Source organism: Nicotiana attenuata, chromosome 1, assembly GCF_001879085.1.
Source record: "Nicotiana attenuata strain UT chromosome 1, NIATTr2, whole genome shotgun sequence".
Lineage (NCBI taxonomy): Eukaryota > Viridiplantae > Streptophyta > Magnoliopsida > Solanales > Solanaceae > Nicotiana > Nicotiana attenuata.
In genome coordinates, this window is record NC_031989.1 from 15,282,541 (window position 1) to 15,305,231 (window position 22,691).

At 36.9% G+C, this 22,691-nt stretch overlaps 2 protein-coding genes across 4 annotated transcripts; one reads left to right on the forward strand and one right to left on the reverse strand.

Moving 5' to 3' along the window:
• Positions 2,714 to 5,803, forward strand: LOC109206061 (reticulon-like protein B1). The gene is made up of 5 exons (XM_019368862.1): positions 2,714 to 3,068; positions 4,272 to 4,452; positions 4,541 to 4,682; positions 5,066 to 5,135; positions 5,235 to 5,803. Exons 1-5 carry the CDS (start codon positions 2,831 to 2,833, stop codon positions 5,402 to 5,404), a joined length of 801 nt encoding a protein of 266 aa, XP_019224407.1. The 5' UTR covers positions 2,714 to 2,830; the 3' UTR covers positions 5,405 to 5,803.
• Positions 6,065 to 22,121, reverse strand: LOC109206143 (golgin candidate 4). 3 transcript variants are annotated; one of them, XM_019369017.1, is made up of 15 exons: positions 21,706 to 22,121; positions 19,961 to 20,059; positions 15,832 to 15,936; positions 15,264 to 15,395; positions 14,412 to 14,550; positions 14,263 to 14,327; positions 13,371 to 13,538; positions 13,098 to 13,175; positions 12,828 to 12,971; positions 11,496 to 11,792; positions 11,273 to 11,338; positions 8,800 to 9,002; positions 7,998 to 8,052; positions 7,354 to 7,530; positions 6,065 to 6,717 (listed from the first exon to the last, which is right to left on the reverse strand). In XM_019369017.1, exons 1-15 carry the CDS (start codon positions 21,931 to 21,933, stop codon positions 6,379 to 6,381), a joined length of 2,295 nt encoding a protein of 764 aa, XP_019224562.1. In that variant the 5' UTR covers positions 21,934 to 22,121; the 3' UTR covers positions 6,065 to 6,378. The 3 variants fall into 3 exon arrangements, with proteins under 3 accessions (XP_019224562.1, XP_019224502.1, XP_019224620.1); XM_019368957.1 differs by having other exon boundaries at positions 12,828 to 12,974; positions 21,706 to 22,120; XM_019369075.1 differs by having other exon boundaries at positions 12,828 to 12,974; positions 15,832 to 15,924; positions 21,706 to 22,119.

Here is a 22,691-nt window from a genome sequence, read left to right on the forward strand (position 1 = left end):
GCTAGCGTAATTCGGAAGAATATGTCTAGTAAATTGTGGTAATTACTCGGGAGAGAATTACGACACTCAGAGAGCTCATGATCGGTAGAGAAAACTTAGGCAAATTTATAGGAAACGGAGCGGAAAGAATTCCGACAATAGGGAAAATCATAACTCTAGACCTCCTTAATCTTGTCTCCAATCCTTATCCTTGTTAATTGATAGTTAAACTTCTTTCTAGTATTTGTTAGTTAATTAGATAAAAATAAACAACCGTTGTCTTTTCTGTCGAGGTTGCTTGCAATTCTTTGAACAAAATCAAGCTCTCGCTGGAAAATCAAGATTGAGTATAATTAGGAAATTCTTTGTACTTGTGCTTCTTAGCGATATTGAACAACTGTAGCTAAGCCTTAGTTCTCTGTGGGATTCTTGTAAACCGGATTATATTTGTAACGACCGCTTAGTCCTTTTTATAAGGCATAGTTGGGCGTGATCAAATTTTGGCGCCAAATCATCTATTGAACATCAAAGGAGACTCAATGAGGCTATACAATAAGTGGTCAAAAAGGAGATTATCAAGTGGTTGGATGCCGGGGGTTGTCTATCCCATTTTCGATAGCTCGTGAACTTCTTCGGTTCAATGTGTCCCAGAGAAGGGGGCATGACGGCGGTCACCAATGACAAGAATGAGTTGATTCACAGAACGGTGACCGGTTGGAGAGTGTGTATGGACTATCGCAAGCTCAACAAAGTCACAAGGAATGATCACTTTTCACTTTATTTCTTAGACCAAATGCTTGACAGGTTGGTCGGCCGTGCTTTCTATTGCTTTCTTGATAGGTATTCGGGCTACAATCAAAGCCTTATCACTCTAGAGGATCAAGAGAAAATGGTACTTTCGCCTTCAAGCGGATGCCATTTGGTTTGTGTAATGTACCGATGACTTTTCAAAGGTGTATGATGTCTATCTTCACAAACACGGTGGAGGAGCAGCTAGCAGCTAGTAGAAAACAGCAAAATTGGTCTATGCTTAAATGGCGATTGATATGTGTGCAGGCCCATTTTGATCCGGACCATCGGTTCAGTTGTAGTTTGTCCAAATAGAGTGGGCCTGATCAAAACACTTATTTCCATGGGCCTAATCAGTAATTGGGACCGAAACAACAACAACAACTGGTAAAGATAGACCAAATTCCCAAAGAACTACATCAAGAGAGGAATAAGTTCAAATGAACCGTATTGTATAGTACAAGTTATATGATATTATATGATGTACTATTAAGCATTTCATTTGATGCTGCAATCTTCTGCATAAAGTTCAGAGACCACATGGTTGAGCACTTGAGCTTTATACTAAAGATTATGATCATTCAGTAAAAGTTATGGCCTTAAAAGAAAATCACCACTAGTTGCCAACGTCAGTAACATATACTATAGTATAACATTGACATTGTTTTTAGAGGGAACGTAGTATAAAATAAGTCAAAAGTTTACTTAAAATTTGAATACTTAGAGAATTGTGTTTCCACAAAATTGGGATATCTTGTTCAAAAGTAATATAGAGATGGATTAAATATACTTTTACCCCTCAAATTCACATTTGCTTTTCAAATTAAATCTAGCGACTCTAGTCTTGAACAAAATTAGTTCTTTCTTGTATAACTTATAGGAGTATAATTTAAGCGCAAAGAAAAACAGACTCCGAGTGGTATTTAAAGTTGTAAACCATGTATTATTTAGGTGTACATTGAAATTATAACAGGTCTATTTTTCTTTTATATATATGAAAGCAGACATCATATTTTGAAATTTTAGTGTGCTGCAACCACAATTTATTTAAACTTATAAACACAAAATTGATAAAGACGACTTCAAAAATTACAAGAAAATATGTTTTATAGAAAATGAAAGTGTTATGATTCATTTAAAGACAGTTCCAAGTTAGGGACCATTTTGGCACTTTTGTGCTGTTCTTCCCTCTTCTTTTTCTATCTAATAATCTTTTTGTGGAGAAAACATAAAAGATACTGTAGTACTACTAGTCTACTACTACTACAAAAAGAGAGAGAGTATATATATATATATATATATATAAAATAAAATAAATTAAAAAGGCTGTGGTGTTTACTTTCTCAATCTAAATCCAGGTAACGTGGAACCCACATTGCTGTGCTAAAGTCCAATCTCCACCGCCAAATCATCAACAGTTGCCGTCCTCAATCGCACTTTCCACGACACGTGTCCCCCACCCATCCCTAGTCGGTGATCCACCCTATTGATCAATATCGTACCCTTTTCAAATTTCAAACTCATCCTATCAAGAATTTATCGTATTATTGGATGATGTTTTACTTAGAAAATGAAAAAGATATTTTACTTAACGTAAATTTTAATACATTAATTAGTTTAATATATTAATAGTAAGAGAAAATATCATATGAAAATTGGATTTATAAATTATAAATTCAAAGATAGTGTTGTGTGAGATAAAGACATAATTTTATTTTTATCAAAATATATTGACAAAATTAAGAAACAAAATTTTATTTTATATTTAAAATTTACCATAAAAAGTTCGATAAATTTGTGGAATCAAAAGCATATTATTAATTTTTATTGCTAATAAAGAGCTTTCTGTCTTTCCAAATTCCAACTATAAGGGATTACGTAACTAAATTTAGGTTGGGAATACGAACCTGAGGTTCGGGCATACCTCGTTCACTTCACCGTTTCAAAACATAAATATCAAATTCTCCTCACAATTTTCTCGGCAATACAGTCGTTACTCTTTACACTTTCTGAGTCTTAGAATATTGGGTTTAGTGATCAAGTCGGAGCTCCGAATCGGGAAATGGCAGAGCACGTTGAGAATTCGGATCCTAAAGGGGAGTCGTTGATGGAGAAGATCGCCGACAAATTTCACGGCGGTGACGATTCCTCGTCGTCATCGGATTCAGATACCGAGACGAGGAAGCCGGCAGCGAAAGAGGAGCTAGTGGCGGCGGCGGAGCCTTCATCTGTGAAGGACAAAGTTTGGAGGCTATTCGGAAGAGAAAAGCCGGTTCACAAGGTGTTCGGTGGAGGCAAACGTACGGTTCTGTTGTCTGTTTATCTACGTGCTTAATATTTTGTATATCTATTTATTTCTAAGGATTTTTTTTTGGGATTTTGTGACTGAGGAATTATAAGGTTTTTTTTAAGGATCTTAAAAGAATATTCTGCGGAATAAACTTGTTTTTTTTAACAAGAACTGAGGGACCAAGAGTTCAATTTCGTTCATTTATTGAGTGTTTCTTTTTGCTATTGTTCATTTTTTTAGTTAAAGATTGGGTTTTTTTGGATGGCAGTGATTGGTAGTCTGGAATTTGTAGGGTTTAGGGTTTTTGGAGGATCTTAAAGAATATTCAGATCCATATAGTCGTTGTCATGCTCTTTGTTTGGAGCAAGTGAGCAGAAGTTCAAATTTTGTATTTTTTACTTGTTTAAAGATTGATATTTTAGATGTAAGTGATTGGTGGTTGTGGAGTTGATGAGGGTTTAAGGTTAACAATTTTCAGATCCAATTGACCTGTTGTCATGCTCGTAGAGGTGGTTGTTTAAGGTGATTGAACAAGCAAGAGTTCAAATTTTATTTTTGAAAGAAGATTGATTTTCTTAATGAAAGATGGTGATTGAGGTCCTAAAGAATATTCAGATCCGTCTTGTTATCATGCTTATATACGTGATTGTTTAGAGAAAGTGGGCTGCCGAATATCCATGTTTTGCTTATTCGTGTGTTGAAGATCAAAATTTTTGGGTGAAAATGATTGGTGGTTAAGGAGCTGATTACGGTTTAGGGTTTTTGAAGTATCTTTAGGATTCTTCAGATGCAATAAACACGTTATCATTTGAAAAGAAGTATAAAATTCTTGAGCTCTTACATGTGCGTTGTTTAGAGCAATTGAGTAACCATGGTTTCTTTGTCTGTTGAGCATCATGGTGGGTGCTTTTCATGCGTAAAAGTGTTCTTCAAAGTTCACAATTCATATCTTTTTTATCTGTGAGGTTGCTTCTGAAAACTGCAACATATAAAGTGCTAGTTGCTGTGTCATTTGTGGCAGATAAGTGAAGCATATTTAGTCGGGATTATGTATGAATGGTTTTCCTTTAAGTCATGATTTTAACTTCTTATTGCGTATAGATTTGGGACCGGAAATATTAGTTTCAAATATGCATCTGATTGGTGATGCCATCTGAATTGTGATATGAGGCATAGTTGAGTGATTGATTGAATGTGTGTCTGATTGTTGCAGCTGCCGATGTATTCTTGTGGAGGAACAAGAAGATATCTGCTAGTGTACTTGGTGGAGCAACCGCTATATGGGTTCTTTTCGAATTGCTTGAGTACCACCTGCTCACTTTAATCTGCCACATTTTGATCATATCTCTTGCAGTCTTATTCTTGTGGTCAAATGCAACCACCTTTATTAACAAGTAAGCTTTTTCAAATATTAGTACTATTAAATTATGCTACTAATTATTTGATCATTTTTCTGAAGATGTTGTTCTACCATTTTGACAGGAAACCTCCACATATCCCAGAAATCCACCTTCCGCAGGACCCTGTCCTTCAAGTGGCTTCTGCCCTGAGGATCGAAATCAACCGTGCTCTTGCTCTACTGCGGGAAATTGCATCAGGGAGAGAACTGAAGAAGTTCCTTGGTGTATGTTTGCCTAGTTCTGTAGTCTTCCCTGAATTATGTTTTATTGGAATGATTCCTGTTACTGGTGTTTGTCCCGGTACTGTGACATTGAGCCTTCATTTATCCACCTCCCCTGAAGATGTAGATTGGCTTTATCCATCCTCCTTTGATTTCACCTCCGATGTGTTGTGGTGGTTTTGGTGTTAGTTGTAGTAGATCCATGTATGTCTGTTTCCCCCTAGTCAGTGGCAGGCCTGTATTGCATGCAAATTCCTTTCTCCCCTTATTGATCCTGACTTATAAGAGAGTGCTTAGGTTGTTTCTCTTCACGCTTATTCACCTTTGTTTACTTATCCAAACGTGCTCACCTTTGTTTACTTATCCAAACGTGCTCATGCTACCAGGTTGTTGCCGGTTTATGGATCCTCTCTATTGTGGGTAGCTGGTGCAACTTTTTGACGCTGTTCTACATATGTAAGTTCAAAAAATTTCAGTGACACACTGTCTTTTCTTTCCTATTTGTTCTTTCACCCAGTGCTGATTTATTTGATGATCTTCCTGCGTATGTGCCAGCATTTGTGCTCCTCCACACAGTTCCTGTTCTTTATGAGAAATATGAAGATAAAGTGGATCCTTTAGCTGAGAAAGCAATGCACGAGATCAAGAAGCAATATGCTGTCTTCGATGAAAAGGTTTTGAGCAAAATTCCAAGAGGTCCATTGAAAAACAAGAAGAGGGAATAGATGTGGTGTGCTGCTTTGCTGCTAGAGCGCTTTGGGTGGCTGCTCCCTTTTCAGATGTGATAGTGCTTTTTGTATTACTTGGGGCTGTGTCCCGTCTTACATATATTTGGGGGTTTATCAACTTGTGGTAGATCTAGAAACAGTTTAAGGATTAGTCTATTAGGTCTGTACGAGTGGTATTTGACTGCAGTTTCTCAACATGTCAGTGTATGAGTTAAAAACTGAATTTACACTCTGTTTCTTCTATCCCTGTTTGTACTGCCTTTGACAAAGTTCGGATGTTCCAATTTAATGATTCCATAGCTGCCTGCCAAGCTTGTCAGGTGGTTTGGTTGCTGTAAAGTTGGTTTGAGTCTAATTTGTGATATCTAGTGGAAATGCCAGGTTTTAGTTTGCTTATATGAGATATTGTGATGTTTTAGACAATGCTAGAAGAAAATGTTAGTTTGATGTTTTAGGCAACATTAGAAGAAAATGTAGTTGGAACAGCAGATCTCGATATGAAGACTGGTGTTAGCTGTTTAAACTTAGGCTCTTCTGCTGCTGTCAATGTCCGGCGGAAAAGATAAGTAAATAATGAAACCCACCAAACTAACGCAGATTTTATGTCATCTTTGGACTGCTGCTAGGGATTGATTGTCCCTTATTAGATTCCACCCGTCAAACAAGAGTCGTCACTTACAATGTCATTTGACAGTCGTCTCTGATAAAGAACATGTAACAAAAGAAAAGGATGGATCTGCTTCACAGCCATCAGCCTATCCAACAGTCTTCGTAACTACACTAAATGCTCCACTGGTCTTTTCCTTCTCTCTTTTTTTCCACCCTTCACTCAAGGGGTCTCAGTCCCCCGTAGGGTAAAGATGACTCAAGAAAACGTTCTTTTTTGAAGAATTGATTGAACAAAAGAATTGCAATTACAACATTACAAGGAAAAGCAAAATATATACCTCCTATTAATTACAACAATGCTGTCAGTATCTGGGTAGTCTTGAAATCTGATAATTGGTTTCCAATGGCGTAAGAGGTACTGTTGAGAACTCGGCATCAGAATGCTCAGGGGCCAAGATAACTTGCCGCGAATGTGGTGCCAAAGGGGGTAGGTTATGCTTAGGAGAAGATTGTTGTCTTGGGGAAATAAAGGTAACATCAGCACTATTTGACCTATGTTCTGCCATGGTTCCATCTGCACCCATTGCCTCCTGAAATCCCTTGATTTGATCTCCCGCATTTCCGTTGCCAGCTTCAGCAGCCTCCCTTTTCTCTCTCTCTGTCTCTTTAAGAAGAAAATCAACCCAGAGATCTGCAAAGGACTGCATGAACAGTCCAGAAGCAAAGCATAAAAATTCAAATTACTGAAACCTATATGCCAAGAACATGTTCAGAGAAACAAACTAGCTCATTTGATGATATATTCGAATTCCATATACTGCCAAATAAATACGAATACCCTCCACTTTTCTCCAGCAAACAATAAAATATTCACAACATAACCCCCTCATACAGAGAAACATTAGAACACAACGAAAAAGAAAACAAATAAGAAAAGATCAAGTAGCATGAAGATGATATGAAAGCTCACATTAATCAACTTGAGGCTGGACTTGGGCGAAAAACAAAGATATCACAACAAAAATTGACTGATAGCCTTACCTCAGCAAGTGGTAAGACAGTTATTTCACGGTTCCATCAACAAGAGGTTTAAACGTAAAAGTAAATCCAATTAACTTCTGTTTACTAATTCAAAATGGAGAAGTAAAGCAAATGGCAGACACCATTTCTGGAAGTTGATAAATTGGATGAATGAGTATTACTAGAGCCGTGGAAAAGTAACACGCCAATGTCATTTCTGTTAGATGGCCATTTCAAGTGACAATCTCAACTTGACGGGCACGTCATAAAGTAAAACAAAGCCATATGGATAGAGAACAGGAATTTACGAGATTTACCTGATCAGATGCCGTACTAGAAGGTGCTGAACTTCCACCCAAGATGCCACCTACTAGTCGCCCAGGGAGACCCAAGACACCCCGGACAACACCTTTACCAGATCCTTGTTGAGCCATGCCTATCTTCTGCTTGTCTTCATCAGAGAATCCTAACATACGGGCCATAAGATCCAAAACCTAGAAAGATGGAGAGATATAATGAATGCATCAAACAGAAACCTTTTCCGCTATTTATCCAACAATTCTTCCACTATGGTCAAGATGTGTTTGCTCTTAATTAAGTCTCTCAGGGTCCTCCATTACAAGCATAAATGTTTCATATCTTCTTCGTTTATGCCTCCTTAATTAAAAACTTCAGATGATTATGGGGTCAGCTAGATGGAATCTTTAGGATAAAAGGTGAGTTTTCTGGTTGATTTGTCTTCTTCATTCTTTGTTTTTGCGACCAGGTGAGATTTTTGAAACTTCCATAAAAAGGGCAGCCCGGTGTACAAAGCATCCCGCGTTCACACAGGGCCTGGGGAAGGGCTGCACCCCAATGTCGAACAAATAAATAGCCAATAACTAGCATGAATGGGTGCAATGGGTTAAGTATTCATTCCCCAAGCCCTCACCTGACTCAACTAGTAAGCAAATGACCATACCTCTTTGCTGTGATTCCTTTGGAAGTAAGTCACCAGTAACTTGATCACAATCCGCCTGTATATGACAAAATTGAGGTTCAAAATATTTCAAACTATGTAAGGTATCTAGTAAACAAATGTTACAGCAGCAGTAATTTTATACTGAATGAGTAGGAGAGAGATGACGACGGAGGATAAGGGCCTAAAAATTGGTCAGTGAGAGCTTGTTTTCTTTGACTATGGAAAGAAACAGCACGATGTAGCATCTAAGGTTCAATCAGAATGTTATGGGAGGAATGCCGAGAATACTAATGAGGAACCTAATCTAAATACTGTTTCATGACCGATGCATGAAAAATCAATGTGACTTCATGAAATTGCAGCGGCTATCTCGTATATTACTAGATAAATAGCAGATTATAGATGCATATGACAGCATTCTTCCCTCTATTGCCTTGTTGATCTTATTTCTGTATGACTTAATTACTTTAATTTTTGCAGCAAAAATAAAAGGTCTACTGATTAGAGGGTCTCCATATACCAAACTAATAGAAGTGGTGGCAAACCTTCTATTATAATTTTCTCAAAGTACTGGCATGATCTTCGTAGATAACTTGATTATTTAAACAGGTGTAAGTATCATTTTGTTCCCATCTCCACCTTTAGCAGAAAAAAATTGAACAGGCAAAAAGATACTGTTGACAATGATCCCACATGTATTTTAGATTTCATAGCTGATATATTTCGATGTTAAAATCATGAGACAAATCTCATGCAGGATACGAGATAAAATCAAAACTTTCATGGTTTGACAAAGTATCACCTGTCAACATAATTATCAGAATCCAGTGACATCCTATTTAGCCTGGTCATGCTCTGTTCAAGAGCTCGTCGTAGCTTTTCATTGTCTTGCTCAAGCTTATTTATACGGCCCTTCCCTTCAGAAAGTCTTCTCTCCGTGTCTGAAAGCTTCACCAACACCTCTTCTTTCTCCTTCTTGAATGTTTCTGACTCATTGTAAGCACCCTGATGGAAGCATAAATCATCTTTAGAAAGAGAATAATAGAAAAGGTGAGCGAGAAGGTTGGATCAAGTTATGCAACTGACCATGCTCCCAAATTAGTTCTAACAATGCACAAATTACAAGCTTTTGGTATGCCTATAGGAAGTAATGAGACATATAAAGCTAAAAGATATCCTTTTTAAGTTTTAATTCATGTTATATCAGATGTTTGATAAAGCACATCTTCAGTTCAAAACTTCAAATGCTCTTCTGAGGGCTATGATATTATAAGAAATAATGAAGCATAAAGGTTACACAACTTCACTACTAGATTAATTCATATGTTGTTCAGACATGATACTTCAATTTCAATGACCACACCTGAGACAGTTGACAAACTTAAACCAACCTATAGTGCAGTTCAAACCTAGGGCTTTGAATTAGAGCCTGTAAGTGTGAACTTATCCTGGAATGCTTTACCAATATCCAGACACTTGCTGACTGCCTTAGTTGACAAGTTTCATACCTTACTTGTTCAATTTCTGAATGCTATTCCAAGTTCAAGAGTAAGGAGGTGCAGGCCTCTATCATTGAAGAAGTCAAACAGAAACTTGCTAGGAAGAAGAACTACTTGTCTAGGATAAAGTAATCTCAGTTGAAGCTTCACTCTCTAGCCGATCAGCCTACAGTTTCTCTCCAATTCACGTGCCAGTGAAAATAATTGTCTAGGATAAAGTAATCTTAGTTGAAGCTTCACTCTCTATCCAGACACTTAGTTGACAAGTTTCATACCTTACTTGCTCAATTTCTGAATGCTATTCCAAGTTCAAGAGTAAGGAGGTGCAGGCCTCTATCATTGAAGAAGTCGAACAGAAACTTGCTAGGAAGAAGAACTACTTGTCTAGGATAAAGTAATCTTAGTTGAAGCTTCACTCTCTAGCCGATCAGCCTACAGTTTCTCTCCAATTCACGTGCCAGTGAAAATAATTGGGAACTGTCTTTGGGATGGCATTGAGGGAGCAAAGAAGTGCCATCTGGCCTGATTTTCACATTCTTTAACAGAGGTTGAAGGAGAGAACGGATTTGGCAAGTTTGCTATTGAACCTGATTATTTTGAGGAAGTTTATTGTTAGTAAAATGGCAGTGATAGCTTTGATTGGTTCACTAGACCAATTTCTTCAGCTTAAGGAGTTCTTTGTGCAGGTCATCCATGAAAGTAAGATTTAATTTTCACCAGCGATTGGCTTTAGCGTGATGTTTGGTGTTGTTACAGCTTTTAAAGACGTCTTTCCTGCTTTTTTCAGCATTCACACTCAAAAGAATAGCAATGTGGCAGATTTTCTAACTTAAAGCCATACTGGTATTGTTTGATGCATTCATTTTCAACCACCAATTGAAGATTGGGGAATGGAGCAGGTGAATGAATTGTTTCACAAAGTTGCGAAGTAGCAAGTATTGCCGATAAAATCTTCTGGAGTAAAGAAAGAGGGTGCATCTTTTTGTCAGGTCTTACTACAACCGCATCAGCCATAAAGCTAGTACTAATGTTCATTGGAAGTTTATTGCTCTACGGTTCCAAATGAAGTGGCGTTTCAGTCAGGTTTGCAGAGCTCAATGTGACTTCTTCTATTGATAGATTGTGGAAGAGAGCAAACTTCTTTATCACTAAGTGCTTCAACGTGTAACTTTCATGCAATAAACCATCTACTGCCTCACTAAAAGATTGCTTTGGACCTGTGGCATTTTATCTTATTTCTTTTGTGGGTCTATTGGAATATTACAGCTAAAATTATTTATCAGCCAACTCTGAGGATCCAGAACATAAAAACCAGACGGAAATCTGGTTCTTTTTGGATCTGGACTATTTGGAGGGAAAGAAGGGGTTGAGAATCCTATTAGCAGAACCAAACCTTCTATTTTCTTTAAATCAATTTTTGGCCAACCCCCAGTGTATGGGAACCTGGCTTGATGTACTGTAAGCCTTTAATCTCACCTAGTTTGTCCTTACCTTCTTTTTGGCGGCCATTGCGCGTCGTTATATCTTTGAATTATTATTTTTTTAAAAGCTTTTAGTGCATAAACATATATTTGCTAAAGAAAGACTTTTAAAATAGGAAAAACTATCTTGAATTTTCATCTAGTTTTCAAAATAAAATATCATATTCAATCCATTTTAAGTCATTGTATGAACTAACCAATCTTTCATTCAAATAGAACTACTCGAAATAATAATTTACTCTCTTCTAGGAACACATTGAGAACATAAGCGACCCGGCAGCAAAATGGAATATACCTTCAAAAGCCCTGAAAGTTTATGTGATTCCTCCTTTGCCATTGCCAATTCTTCTCCAAGGCGTTCCTGAACATATCAAATTGTAAATTTGAAAATAATGCATAAACTAGAAAGAAAAATTGGTTTCACAGAATTATCTGTTTGTTTTGCAGCATAATAGAAAGATACTATACCAGAGCCCCACTCTTCAGGGGACAGGGAGAATAGATAAAAATAGAATTACCTTGGCTTCAATCTCGGCATAGTATTGGCCAAGTGCAGTTTGTAGATTAAGGACTTCAACATTTTGGGCTTCTATTGTGCTCAAACAGTTGGCTAATTTATTATTTAGCTCATTGATTGTATCCTTCGACTTCTTTAATTCATTATCATTAAGAGTTTTGACATCTTCTTGACTTGCAATTGCTTGCTTAAGAGCTTTCTCCAACTGCAATATTTGAGCTCGTTGATATTCGTTATTTTGACGTAGTTCTTCAATAATCTGGCTGTCCTCATCCATCTTTTCTGATTCTTCCATTTCCTGCAAGCACAGCAGCATGAATGACTATCTTCTACTTCGCCGTAGAAGGCTTATCCCAATTCACTCACATATATTCTTTACCGTAAAAATATAACGTTAAGACAAACACAACATCCCAGTAATTAAGATATGGCGTCACATTGGATGTTAATTTGCACTACTCTAAACTAAATTAACTAGGAGAGACTAAATCATCATCCACAAATACAGATAAATGAATACAAAGTTAAATCAATTATAACATGACATGTATCTAGAACAATAATGAGACATAAGTTGAAAACAGATTAACAGTTATTTTCCAGTTGATAAAAAGTCACTCCTCAAGGTGGTGCAGAAAACGAAGAAACCTGCACACCATGATGAAAGCTAACATGGAGGTCACTAGCCAGGTGAGGGAAAAACTTATCAAGAAAAAGAAGAAGTCCAGTGAGGGCTGAAGAGTCAAACAGCAATGTGGGCAAAAGTATACATACTCCATCCACATTAATGATAAAGAAATGGATATTGGGCCTAACTCAACCTCAAAAACTAGCTCATAAGTTGAAGATTGCCCAAGACAATATAAAGAGTCCAATACTCCCATCTCCAACCAATGTGGGATATTCAACCCCTCCCCCCTCCCCGCATGCCCAGGCCTGGCAACTGCAGCGTGGCCAATATAAGACCGGGGCCCAATATCGGGTAAATGAAGAATTAGGATGGGCCTGCAATGATACCATGATAAAGAAATGGACATTGGGCCTAACTCAACCTCAAAAGCTAACTCATGAGGTGGCATATTCCACAATTAATATACTATAACAGCATGAATTCATGGATGTAAACAGGATCAGAATATAAAGATGCTCTGACATTGACAAGAAATCTGAATCCAACCAGAAAAGGCCAAGTCTGCAAAAACACTCTGCAGTCTGCACTGCTATTGATTAACAGTATTGTATAGAGAAAATGTCACCAAACAAAAAAAAAAATAACCTCCTGAATTCCCCTCTAGCAACTCAAAAAAAGTACACTCATTATGTATTAGTTAACCTTCTCAAGTAAATGTTGCTTAAGACGTTTCAGCTCTAGCAGTGCTTTGTCCCTTTCCCGGCGTGTTTCCTTCAATTCATTCTCCAAATTTTGCAAAGACCTCTTCATTTCTTCCTTTTCAGGAAATACCTCCAAAGGATGCACCTTCTAAAATAAAATAGTGGATTAGACAATACATATAATTTAAAATAAATTAGACAGTAAGGTATTGAAGACAGTTTATACCAAAAAGTTGAAAGAGTAAGTCGAAAAGTTATGAAACAAACCCACCTCAGTTATACCATTGGTGTTACTTCTATCAGCTGAAGAAGCATCAGCTGCTGAAGCTTCTAATTTATCTTTCTCAGACTGCAAGAGAGAATGTCAAGGCATGTCTCACTTCAAGATTTGCTAGTTTTATATTGAGGATGAAAAAACTATAAAAAGCACTTGAAATTTCTCAGTGCCATATGCAAAAAGGAGAGACTCATAAATGGCAGAAAAAGCTATTAATGCACATATCATCTGAAGGTCACTAAATATCTATTACGCCACAACACTAACCTTAAGATTACTGTTTTCTTTCTGCAGTGTTTCTATAACTCTTCTCAAACCGTCTATTGCTTCATTTGATTCATCGTTATCTCTTTCATGAAGCTCCATTTGCAACTGTTTTAATTCAGATACTTTATGAGACAGCTCAGTACGAATTTTTGTCATCTCCACAGCCATCTGAGATGCAATTTACAAAGAAAAGGAAATTATCCCAGTACGACAGCGGAAGCTGGATTCAGTAAGGCATGCAGAAACGATAAGTCAAAGACCATGAGCACAACTTAACAAAAAGTACAATAATGTTTAGTGAAGCAAGAAAAAATGGGATACACACGCACTTGCTCATCCTGTCGTGTGTGAAGATATATATAGGACAGCCAAAACGTTTATGTTACGCAATACGAGAAGATACAAAGATGACAAAAGATATTGGTATACTCTACTAGATGTCAAAGTACATAGCCAGCCTCCAGTCACATAATTTTCTCTCTTTGATGAATAGCCTCCAATTAAACAATTTAAACACAGTAAATCTTTCATGAAGATGTCCATCTACATACGCTAAAACAACTTTGTGAAGATGACCAACTCTAATTTGTCTTTGATTGATTGACTTACAAGATGGATTATTACCAAGTATAGTGACTGCTGATTAACAACTCAAAGGCCAGGCTAACCAAGATACTAGTGAAGACATCTGATATGCTCCAATGAGATCAGATAAGATCAAACCATCAAAGCAATAAAAACGAAAAAAGAAACAGTAAAAATATAATAAAAACCATTAATAAAATAGAAAAACTTCACAAGTTGAACACTGAATTACTCTATCAAATTATGACTATAGGATGTCAGAAGGCCACTATGCATCAATACATAAAAGCACAAGGTTAGCACTCACTTTATCCTTGTCTACTTTAAAAGAGTTCAGCTCTTGTTGGAAAGTCGAGCTCAGCTTCTGCTCCTCTAAAAATGAAAGTGGTTTCAGACTGCATAATCAATTGAACCGATTGAAAATTATAACAGCCATATTCATAAGTAGTTAAACACCTTGTAACCTAGTTCGCATATTTGCCAGCTCGGTCCGTTCTTTATTAAGCTCCATTTCCAGTTGTTTTAACTGCAACTCATGAGATGCCTGCATGGCTGACAGAGATTTATTTTTCTCTTCCAGGAAGTCTGCAAGCTCCTAGAAGCATTAACATATTTCAGTTAAGTTTCTTAATCAAAGATAGAATCCAGTAACAAGGGACAAAAAAGGAGCTAGAAAAAAAAATAATGCCAAGCATTTGAACTCATTATATTTCCAAACCCTCTTTATTTAGCATTAATGCCTGCTGAAGGGACAAGTAAAGGACATTGAATCCTGTAAATTGCTCTCCTCCCCAATCAAATATCCTAGTGTAATTTGCTAAGCTTATAAGATATGAGTTAACCTACTTGATGTTAAGTGGAACATATAGGATCCATATTTAACCCTTTTAAGGACATGAATGTTAGTGTAAAAGCAGATCATAAATTTTGGCTACTGCCTACTAATGTCCAACAAGCATAAAGAATGCAAATATTTACCTTTAGCAACTCTCAACAGTATGGGGCATACAATAGCACAACTCGACTGTTGTGCAAAGCAATGACTCCTTCCTATCCATGATAATGGACATTATTCTTTTTATTGTATACAGTGGACATTAAATCTAACCAGCCCACTTAAATACCAGATATTTTGCCTGCGGCAAGGTTCGAACCAGTGACGTGAGCCTAAACCACACATCACGTGTTGCGCTCTTACCACTTGATCAAAGCCCTGGGGTGACAATGGGCATTATTCTAAATGCCCACATGAAAGGCTGACCTGATAAGTACCTCATTATAAAGGGGGAGAAAATGTAGGCTATTTACCATTTCATTGCCAAAACTGGTTCCATTGCTTAGTCCATCCTGCTTCGGAGAAAACCCATTGTTTGCTCGGCTTCCAAAGGAACGGTTAGCTATAGCTTTACTTTGGCGGTTTGGAGATTGATCATTGCTCCCCTAAACAAACCCAGATAACATCAGGTGCAGACTACATGAGTTAAAAATATAATCCACTGATATACCTCATCATAATAAGCAGTAATCACCATTCTCAAAATGGTGCATTTTACTTTCATAGAAACCTTTGTAGGTAAACATCATGTGAGCTTTTTAATACAGAGGATATTTTTGGTTGAGGGTGGGGAGATAAGCAACACTAAGGCTATAGAGAAGACAATTAGCTCAGACCATTCAACATCTTGGCTTCCAGAATAAAAGGTAACATAACAATGTTTTCAGCAACTAGCTGTAATCAGATAATCACTTCCATCAACTGTATGGACATCTAGAAAATCATTAAATATGTAAGCAACAGAATAATTATGCTTGATTGGGGGGAAAAAAGCAACAGAAATAATTATTAAATATAAAAGCTTTATTATGGAATAACTACCTTATGCATGTTTCTAGATGCACTCAAGGGAGAACTTGATTGTAGACTTTGCTTCAATGATCCATTTTCTTCATTTAACCTTGAAATTTGATCCTGCAGAAGTGTCTTTTCAAGTTGTAAAAAATGGAAATAAATGTCGCCAGACAGTTGAAGATCATGATTTGCACGCATCAAGTAGCACAATCTTCTTCTTCTTGTTTTAAATATCAAGCAGCACAACTACAAAGTTCAAATCACATGTTTATGGAACATCAAAGAGTTTTTGACCAAAATCATCCCTATTGATTCACCCCAACTTTAACAACATTCTTATAATATTTCATTTAACAGAAAACATCCTTTAAGTTCTCCAAAACTGACCAAAAACATCCCCCTTAAATTTTTCATCCGCTTCAAGTGGAGCTTATTGTTTGTCATGTAACTACTTGTTGCTTTCTTTTTTCCAGACAAACTCTTCCTTCTTTCTTCAAAAGAACACCGAAAACAGCCATCCTAACTTCCTCCAGCGAGAGAGATAGGAAAGCCAAGAATGGCAACGCGCGAGATAAACTCCAGAAAAACTCACCAAACTGAGCTAGATAGTTGACTACATAATGAGAATATAGCTAAGATTTTCCCTGCACCTGAACCACTGGCTTGATCCTTCAATGACGAACTCAGAAAGAAGACTGTGTTACTCTACTCCCAAGTGGGTGGATATACTGCTGGTTATGTTATCTATTCACGGATTGCCTAAATCACTAAATTAGAAGTGAAAGAGATTACAAGGGATTATATTAGAGGGAATTAGGCGATGTTATTGCTGAAGGCAGCAGTGAAATGTCCATTGTATGACACTCATGCAGATCCCACAAGGAGTCCATCCATGCAACTCTACAAGAAACTTGGTGTCTCGTTTCCAATTGGAGAGACTTGTGGAGGCTATTAACTATTTTGATTGAAATGCCTATAGAATATATTTGGATTATGACATGACATAAATAGGGGATTCCTAATCTTCCTAGATTCTGCAGCCAACTCATAATTCTTTTACGTGCATTAGATATTGCTAACTTTCTAGTTATGTGTAAATAGTCTTAATCCCATATGTAGTAGGAATAGACTATGTATTATATATAGGGCTCATTATATCATTGTTAATAGGTCAATAACATAATTTTCCATTATTTCTCACATGGTATCAGAGCATGAGTGAGACACATCCGGGAAAGTTAGGCAGTCGTCGCGTGTCAATTTCTGGCGACTTTCTAGGGCATATTTACGGCAAATCAATTTCTATTGGTGTTGTGCGAAAACCAACACCACCACAAGGTCCCCTAACCCCCAGCGGCCAAATCCCAACAAAAATCTCTGGCAGCCGACAGATCACGTGCCATTCGGAGGTCAGATTTTACGGCGAAATCTACTCCACGCGCCAGCGTGTGGAGCCTTTTTCGGCCACTTTTTGAAAAGATTCTTTGGAACAGTGTGATCGCCCATTGATTCCGAGCCTACCCATACTATTTTCTTTTTATTCCGATCGCTTTGAAAATTTTCCGGCAACTACGGTCCTTTTTCCGACAGGGACAGTGTTCTGGAATTTTTTGGTTATTTTACTTGACTAATTGAAGCTGGTTATTGATTTGGTTGATTAGAACTCACTTCAATCCAATAATGTCTCTCAATTTAGATGCTTTTGGCTCCAAAAACAGAGGAGTTGAAAATTCAGCCTTATGATAACTTCTGAACCCCTACTTGGGAGTTCAAATTATTTATCTTGGGCTTCGTCTATGAGTTGTGGCGTAAAGGTCAAGGTGTTCAAAATCACTTAACCAAAAAGGCTAGTGAGGGAGATGCCAAAGCACAGTGGGCAAATTATATTATTGACCTATTAATAATGATCCAATGAGCCCTATATATAATACATATTCTACTTCTACTACATATAGGATTAAGACTATTTACACATGACTATGTAACACTCCCCTCAAGCCGGTGCATACAAATCATATGTATCGAGCTTGTTACATATATAACTAATTACAAGAACCAGTGAGGGGCTTGGTGAAAATATCTGCAAGCTAATCATTCGAGTTCACAAACTTTGTAGCAATATCTCCTGAGAGTACCTTTTCTCTGACGAAGTGACAGTCAATCTCAATGTGTTTAGTTCTCTAATGAATACTAGATTTGATGCAATATGAATGGCAGCTTGATTATCACACACAAGTTCTATCTGGCTTATTTCACCAAATTTCAACTCCTTGAGCAACTGTTTGATCCAAACTAGCTCACATGTTGCCATAGTCACTGCTCGATATTCTGCTTCTGCACTAGACCAAGCAACCACATTCTGTTTCTTGCTCTTCCACGACACCAAATTACCTCCTACTAAACACAATATCTAGACGTAGAATGTCTATCAGAAGGTGCTCCTACCCAATCAGCATCTGAGTACCTAACGATCCCTCATGGCCTCGATCCTCAAACAATAATCCTTATCTGGAGCTGATTTTATATACCGAAGAATGCGTACAACCACATCCCAATGACTATCACAGGGAGAATCCATAAACTGACTCATAACACTCACAAGAAAGAAAATGCTAGGTCTAGTCACTTTGAGGTAATATAATTTACCAACCAGCAGCCTATAGCGGGATCGCTAAGAGGCTCCCCTGTCCTAACAGAAGTTTAGAATTCGAATCCATCGGAGTGTCAACAGGTCTACAACCTGTCATTCCTGTCTCCTCAAGAATGTCTAAGGTATACTTCCGTTTTAAGATCACAATACCTGAGCTAGACTGAGCGACCTCAATACCTAGAAAATACTTAACTTGCCCGGTTCCTTAGTCTGAAAGTGCTAAAGAAGATGTTGCTTCAACTTAGTAATACCATCCTGATCATTGCCGGTAATAACAATATCGTCAACATAAACGACCAAATAAATACAGATATTTGAAGCAGAATACCGATAAAACACAAAGTGATCAGCTTCACCACCAGTCATGCCAAACTATTGGATAACTGTGTTAAACTAACCAAACCAAGCTTCATGAAAAGATCAAATTACTCTTAGAAAAAGGGCCTTCCTCCAATGGCTCCTCCGTTCTTCCAAAGAATCTTCACCTCCCGTCTTTTATTTGGTCATCCTTCCAATCTCATTCTCCACAAGTGTAAATTGTTCCTCCTATCATGTGCTTTTCTTTCTTTATCTCCCTCCCTCAAATTTTTCATCATTAATTAGTCAAAACCCTTATTTCCACACAACTTTAGCTCTAGAATGCCAAATATTCAATTTGGTTTAAGCTACATTGTAAATTTGGTTTTTTTGCAAAGAGGAACCTTTTTTAAGTTTTGGCCAAGGGGTACTTCAACAGTGTTTTCAGCAACAAGTGAGATTTTTTCTATTTGATGATTAAGAAATCCGTCCGGGGCCAAACCTTAGGACCAACCGCAGCCTTTGAAACTCAGGGATAGTATACTCGCTCCTCTACCCTTCTCCACTTAAATGCCAAGCTTAGTTCGCATGGAGCAGATTCAAACTTGTGACCTAAGTCATAAGTCCCTCAACCTTTGCCACTTGAACAAAGTTCCTGGGGCAGCAAGATTTCAGGTTTTTATTCGGTTAGGAGGGAATGCACGAAAAGAAGGGTTTGTGGGAAAAACATGACAAAAAAGGAAAAAGAAAAAAGAGGAGTAGCACATGAAAAACAACAAGCTCCATTATAAGTGGAAGGACAAGTTAACATAAGGATGGTTTTGTACTGTTTTGGAAAATTTAAAGCATGTTTTTCTATTAAGTAAGATATTTTATGAATGTAGTTAAAGTTAGAACAAAAGAATAAGGATGGATTCAGCCAAAACTCGAATATCAAACATAGTCACCATGGAATATGGGGTCATCGTTTCTAAGCAAGAAACAGTATCATGATTATTTTCTTTTCTAAAGAAAATATTACATTACATTAGGCCCCTCAGCAATGTCCCGATAGGTCCGAATGGGTTGTCTCGGACCGTCAAGTAAGGAAGAGTTGATAACTCTGAGTACCAATAAGAATTTGAAGTCACAAGCATGACATCACTCCTGAAACTTGCCCAACTACTGTATAAGATATCATGTCAAGCTGAAGAAGAAGATTTTTTTTACCTCTTTTTCTTTCAATAAAGCTGCATAATTAACTGATAATGCCTTGATTTCAGCCTCAGATTCTTTAAGTCTCTTAATTTCAATTTTGTATTTCTCTATCTGCAACACAAGCAAATCAAACATGCCCAATTAATTACATGCCACCTTATGAACAGGACAAAGAACTTTTAAACAACCAAAGGTTCCCTTAAATTCAATTCTGCCACAACAAAATTAGACTCCAAGCAAAGTTACATTTTTTAACATAAATGTACTCATTTCATCTTTTTGGTAATGATGATAATATGAGTTGAGATTACAAAAAGAAATGAGGATTCATATTGCCGACCCCAACTTGTTTGAGATTGAGGCATAGTTGTTGTTTTTATTCATTTCAGCCCTGTCCTTTCCTCAACTAGAGTAAATTGTCTTGTCAATCTATTGCATTAACTAATCGTAACAACATTGAAAGGAAAGGTTATTTTCTTCTTCTTTTTTGTTTCTCACCCCACATCTAGTACCCACTTTGGGACCGACTAATCAAAGACTACCAAGAACTCTGATGAGATAGCATTTACAGATAACAGCTAGGCAGATAAACTAATGCAATAGTTTCACCTACTCATCAATATTTTATACTAAATTAGTTTATAAGTGACAAAATCATCTTCTCTGAATTTACCAAAAAATCATCTTCTCTGAAAGAATAATAGAATATTTGAAGACAAACATAGCAACATGCATAGCCTTAAACATATATGTATTTTTTCGCTAGCTTTTTGGTGCAACCTGGCCTTTGTTAATGATGTGTATGTTAGAGATGATTGAGGCCTTGCAAAATATGTGAATTTTTGATTCACTATCTTAGTGTTGTTGCAACATTTATAAAATAAATAAAAAGTTACCATTACTTATTAAAAAAAAGTGACAAAATAATCCAACTTTAGATCTCGCAACATTCTGTCTGCATTATTTCGCCTTACTTATCGATATTTACTACCTGAATCAGTTTTAGAATCACTAAACTGACAAAGCAATCCAACATTAAAGCTATTATAGCCTCCGATGAAATTGAATGTTCTTAATCAATAATTTGTTTTTAAATATCTAACGACGACCCTAAATGAGAAGAATCTGGTTTTGGAGCGTTATTCAGCATCCTAACATTACCCTCGCCAATCAATCTAATGAGCTTATATATCTCTTCTTTCCAATAACTAACATATAAACCATCAACATAACATGAAAATGTAATGAGAACATATTTTTAGCTCAATGTATTCATCTGTAGACCTCCCAATGCTCTTTACAACACACAATATCAATCAATCAACTACCCAATCACTCTCAGATTAGTTATGCTTGAATATATGAATCTTCTATGGCGATTTCGCTCTATTCAGGTATCACTTACCTAGTAGAGATATCATTAGAAATTCAGACAGTTAGACTATATTCACATTTAGTCTTCAAGCTATCACAGCTCTCCTTTATCCTAACTCTGGACAGTCCGTGCTTAGTGAAGCTCACATGGATAGAGTCTCGCCCAATATCAAGCAAACTCAAGATTATCAACTTTACACAATGTGTAAATAACTAAACCTACTTAGTCCTCCATTTTGAAATTCAAAAGCCGATCCCCTTTCAGGTAATACAGTGTTAATTGTGTGATAGACGTGTGTCACAAGTTCGAATCCTGTTGAATCCTCTGTTTAGGTTCATTACATTTTGATACTTAATAAATAAAAAGATATTCTCCAAAATACCTCTGGGTTGTGAGCAGAACCAAAACCATTGGCAATTGGGGAATGATATGTCGGCGATTTGGAACGACCGAAGCTTCTAGAAATTCTCCGATCAGATATCGAATTATTCTCCGGTGGATCACCTGAACTGTAAACGGAAAGCTCTTCTTCGTCGTCCTCGTCGTCATCGTGAATTTCAAGAGCGATCCTATTGAGATTCTCCTTAAAATTCTCAATTGAACTCCACATCTTTCAACCCCGCTGCCCAGAATTTATCTTCGAATAAGTTCAGACAAATAATCTTGAATGGCAAGATTTAGGGGTTGGAGAAAATCTTTCTGTTACAAATTAGTGGGAAGAAGAACAAATGGGGCCTATTTTGCATTTATTCTGAGTTTATATGGTAGATCTGGAAAAGAAGAAATTACAATCAAGTTTATTTTATTTCGTCATCATAAAAGCAACGTGTTTTGTAATTTAATTACGCGTCAGTCAGATGCAAACCCATGTTTTTTTTACTTTTTTCCCCTTACTTGCAAACCAATAGGTAGATCGTACCCAATTTGTAAACTTTTCTAAAATCCCAAGTCTAAGTTTGTTATTGCGAAATAAATGACTTAGAAGCTCTCGCTCAAATAAGGGCTTTCTATACTGTACTAACCAAAATCAGTGAACATAGAGCATGTCCCCCTCTTGACGTTCCCCTAGGGGAACTATCAATAGCGATTGTTGCTCGTTATGCCTGGTTCCGACAAATTTATCTTTTCCTTAAAATCTTTGATTTTGAAAGTAATATAAATCAATTTAGAGAATTTTCAATTGAATAAAGAATATAAGAACATATGAAGACATGTTAAATGAACGGGTTGAAACACATAATGATTTTATTTGTATTGTTGGCAAAATATAAATACAATATTACCACGAGGTTGAAACAAATAATGGTCGGATTAATAGTATTGATAAAAGTATAGAATATGATCTTATCCATCATATCATAAAAATAT

Excerpts from the sequence above, each read along its gene's own strand:
- LOC109206061 (XM_019368862.1), top strand. The coding sequence starts at position 2,831 with ATGGCAGAGCACGTTGAGAATTCGGATCCTAAAGGGGAGTCGTTGATG. Across the intron at positions 4,453-4,540 it reads GCAACCACCTTTATTAACAA|GAAACCTCCACATATCCCAG; the intron begins GTAAGCTTTTTC and ends CCATTTTGACAG. Across the intron at positions 5,136-5,234 it reads TTTGACGCTGTTCTACATAT|CATTTGTGCTCCTCCACACA; the intron begins GTAAGTTCAAAA and ends CGTATGTGCCAG.
- LOC109206143 (XM_019368957.1), bottom strand. The coding sequence starts at position 21,933 with ATGTGGAGTTCAATTGAGAATTTTAAGGAGAATCTCAATAGGATCGCT. Across the intron at positions 14,551-15,263 it reads CCAGTTTTGGCAATGAAATG|GAGCTTGCAGACTTCCTGGA; the intron begins GTAAATAGCCTA and ends TAATGCTTCTAG. Across the intron at positions 13,176-13,370 it reads AAGAAAACAGTAATCTTAAG|TCTGAGAAAGATAAATTAGA; the intron begins GTTAGTGTTGTG and ends TCTCTCTTGCAG.